The sequence below is a fragment of the Marmota marmota genome, unplaced genomic scaffold (assembly GCF_001458135.2).
Source record: "Marmota marmota marmota unplaced genomic scaffold, marMar, whole genome shotgun sequence".
Classification (NCBI taxonomy): Eukaryota; Metazoa; Chordata; class Mammalia; order Rodentia; family Sciuridae; genus Marmota; species Marmota marmota.
In genome coordinates, this window is record NW_025999964.1 from 498523 (window position 1) to 501956 (window position 3434).

At 59.0% G+C, this 3434-nt stretch overlaps 1 protein-coding gene across 4 annotated transcripts in view; it reads left to right on the forward strand.

Annotated features, from left to right (window-relative positions):
- Nucleotides 1–2894, forward strand: part of Plxnb2 (plexin B2) — a 20165-nt gene extending 17271 nt beyond the window's left edge. For all 4 annotated transcript variants that reach the window (XM_015506882.2, XM_015506881.2, XM_048803175.1 and 1 more), the window contains exons 34-38: nucleotides 44–191; nucleotides 1186–1250; nucleotides 1364–1439; nucleotides 1883–1957; nucleotides 2047–2894. In XM_015506882.2, the coding sequence (XP_015362368.1) occupies nucleotides 44–191; nucleotides 1186–1250; nucleotides 1364–1439; nucleotides 1883–1957; nucleotides 2047–2151 (469 nt within the window). In that variant the 3' untranslated portion in view covers nucleotides 2152–2894. The remainder of the gene's footprint in view (nucleotides 1–43; nucleotides 192–1185; nucleotides 1251–1363; nucleotides 1440–1882; nucleotides 1958–2046) is intronic.
- The last annotated feature ends 540 nt before the right edge of the window (nucleotides 2895–3434 follow it).

The following is a 3434-nucleotide window of genomic DNA, read 5'->3' on the forward strand; positions in this document are numbered from 1 at the left end:
CTCCGCCCTCCGCCGCCTCTCACTCCCTGTCTTGGTGCCGCAGTTTACCGCTCCGGTTCTGGGTGAACATCCTCAAGAACCCGCACTTCATCTTTGACGTGCATGTCCACGAGGTGGTGGACGCCTCCCTGTCGGTCATCGCGCAGACCTTCATGGACGCCTGCACGCGCACGGAGCACAAGCTGAGCCGCGTGAGTGCTGCGGGGGGTCGCATTGGGGAGGAGCTGCCTCAGCTCCCCGGGAGGACCTGCTGGACAGGGTCCATGCAAGGTGACCTGGGGAACCGTGGTGAGTGACTGAGATGGGAGTTAGTTTGGGAGGTACCAAAAGCAGTCCGGTGTGAATCTGCACGTTTTGGGGTCAAAGCTTAGGACAAAGCCAGGTAGAAGGTGGCCAGAACCATGGGGCTGCCTCTGAAAAGATCCCTGGGACGTTCTACTCTCTTCTTGCAGGGACCCTCGCTGTTCTCTTCCTGGGGTCCCCACTCTCCTCTTCCTTGGGATCCCCCTTCTCTCCCTAGAGGGCCTCCTCTCTCTAGCCCCCCTCCTTTTTTTGTGGTCCTAGGGATTGAACCCAGGGCCTCGTGCATGGGAGGCCAGCTCTCTACCAACTGAGCCACACTCCCCAGCCCCGAGCTCCCGCTCCTTGCATAAGCAGAAATAGTTTTGCTACAAAGTACAGAAATATAGTTTTAGTTCTTTATTTTTACCCCTTTTTTTGGTAGCATTGGGGATGGAACCTTCTGCATGCTAGGCAAGCAGTCTACCACCCAGACCTCTGTTGTTTTGTTTTGTTTTTGTACTGGGGACTAAACTCAGGGGTGCTTAACCACTGAGCCACACCCCAACCCTTCTCATTTTTCATTTTGAGACAGGGTCTTGCTACATTGCTGAGACGAGTTTAAAACTTGTGATCCTCCTGCTTCAGCCTGCCACGTTGCTGGGCCATCACACCCGGCCCTCTTTGATTTATTTTAAGACAGGGTGTCACTAAGTTGCCTCAGATGGCCTTGAACTTGCAATTTTCTTGCTTCAGCCTCCCAAGCAGCTGGGATTACAGGCATGTGCCACAAAAATGATTTTTTTTTTTTTTTTTTCAAATGAAAGCTTCAGGAGTCTGGGGAGGGCTGACACTGTTCCTCTTGGTGGGGACCCTGAGCTGGTATGACAGGGCTTCATCCCATAGGACTCGCCCAGCAACAAGCTGCTGTATGCCAAGGAGATCTCCACCTACAAGAAGATGGTGGAGGAGTGAGTGCTGCCTTGCCCTGGATCCCCTGTGGTCGGGAGGAGGGCGTGGGCTTGCTGTGGGTTCCTGGGAGGCCCCGAGGCCCACCCTCAGACTCCTACCACCGTCCCTGCAGTTACTACAAGGGGATCCGGCAGATGGTACAGGTCAGCGACCAGGACATGAACACACACTTGGCAGAGATTTCCCGGGTGAGCGGTAACAGGCCTGGCAGAGTGGAGCCTACCCTCCCGCTGCCCCAGGCTGAGCCAGGGGTGAGGTTATGGCAAGAGGGCGGGACTGGGAGGGCTGGCTGCTCAGGCTGCTTGGACCTGGTGTGACTGCCCTGGAGTGGGTAAGCACAGCACCCTGGGCATTGTGCGGAGTGAGCCTGCGAAGCCTGCCCCACCCGCTGTGCCTGCCTCGCTGACTCGCTGAGCTCCTCATTGGAGCAGGAGAGGCTGCTCGTGTGTGTGTGTGTGTGTGTGTGTGTGTGTGTGCTCGCGCGCGCCCGCGCTTGCACTCACATGCACACACTACCACACAGCCACCACAGCGCAGTCTGACGTTTCATGGGCTGGCCTCCCTGTCTCCCTCTGGGGTGCCACACAGTCTGCCTGCCCTGGGGCTCACTGGGTGACACTCTCATCCCCAGGCACACACAGACTCCCTGAACACCCTTGTGGCACTGCACCAGCTCTACCAGTACACACAGAAGTACTATGACGAGGTAGGGTCTGGTCCCTGGGGTGGGACACATGGGACACTCCTCCCTAGACTGTGATCTTCATGCCAGCACCCTTCTCCCCACCTGCCCAGATAATCAATGCCCTGGAAGAGGACCCTGCTGCCCAGAAAATGCAGCTGGCCTTCCGCCTGCAGCAAATCGCCGCTGCTCTTGAGAACAAAGTCACCGACCTCTGACCTCAGACCATCAGTGCAGCCGGGGCACAGTGCAAGGTGCCCATGCCTGGTGCTGGGTGGCCCTGTGGCATGAGGCCCCATTAGCAGTGGCTGACTATCTCTCTCCCCAGCAGAGGATGTACCCCGGCACCTGGGGGGGGAGGGTGGCGGGCCCACTCCTGCTATACTGTGTCGACCTCTTGAGCAATACTGCTGGGCGCTGTGGCCAGCACCAACTCCTGCTCGCACCAGCATCGGGTGCTCTCCATGGGGAGCAGTTCGCAAACGTGCCTTACCAAGCTGCCTGGGCCACTGGGGCAGCGGGGCCCCAGCCTCCCTCCCAGTGCACCAGCAGCCTTCTCAGATGCCCTGGGTTTGGCCTCCGGTGGGATCTGAGTGCCTGCAGTCCCCAGGGCAAGTTCTTGGACTGAGTGTCTGTCTGTCAGCCAGATGGAAGGAGGAGAAAAAACGGTACGATGCCCCCTGACCTCACCTGGCCTTCCCAACGGGGCACGGGCACTCGAGGTGGACTCAAGGGCCCCTGGGCCCCACCTCGAAGGTCAACTGGACGTCAGACGTCAGGGCTCGGGTGGCCAGAGGGGACTCAGCAGACTGGGGGTCCCGGTCTTGGCCTGTCAGACAGGCTCCCTGCAGGCCCACCCAGATCTGGGGGGGTCAGGGAACAGCTCCACCAGGACCACCACCACCCCCCCTTTTTGTAAATCTTGTTAATTGTAAATCCAATACAGTCGTCTTTCTCACTCTGCTGGTCTGCTGGGCTCCTCCTGGGACTGCCCTTCTCCTCCTCACTGCTCTCCTCCCTGGGCCTGCACTGCTCACGGATTCTCCCTGTGCACATGGGCCACCTCGGGCCCGAGGGCTGCCCTGCTGGACACAGGGATTGGAGCAGCTCCAGCACTGTCTGTCGCCTTGCTGTCTGCCTCGGCCTCTTCATCTTGGCCTGGGCTGCAATGAACTGCACAGAGGGTGGCCAGTGGGATGTGAGCCTTGTTCTCACCTGTGCTCAAGTGCAGGTGTGATGGGGGCTGGTTAGGTTGTGTGCACACGGTACCTGTGAGGCCTGGGCTTGTTCCTTCCACCCATTATGACTGAGGTCCACTCTGTGCCTGGCACAGTCCTAGACCCTGGGACCCAGCAGCAAGCAGGGCAGGTCTGCCCTTGGGGAGCTTCCTCCTGCTCCCAGAACACCCCCACAGGGAGCAAAGTGGCCCAGCTTCCTTCTGGCTGGATCTTTTGAGTTCCGTCTTTCTGAACTGCCCCTCAGCAGGGGCTGGTTTGTCCCT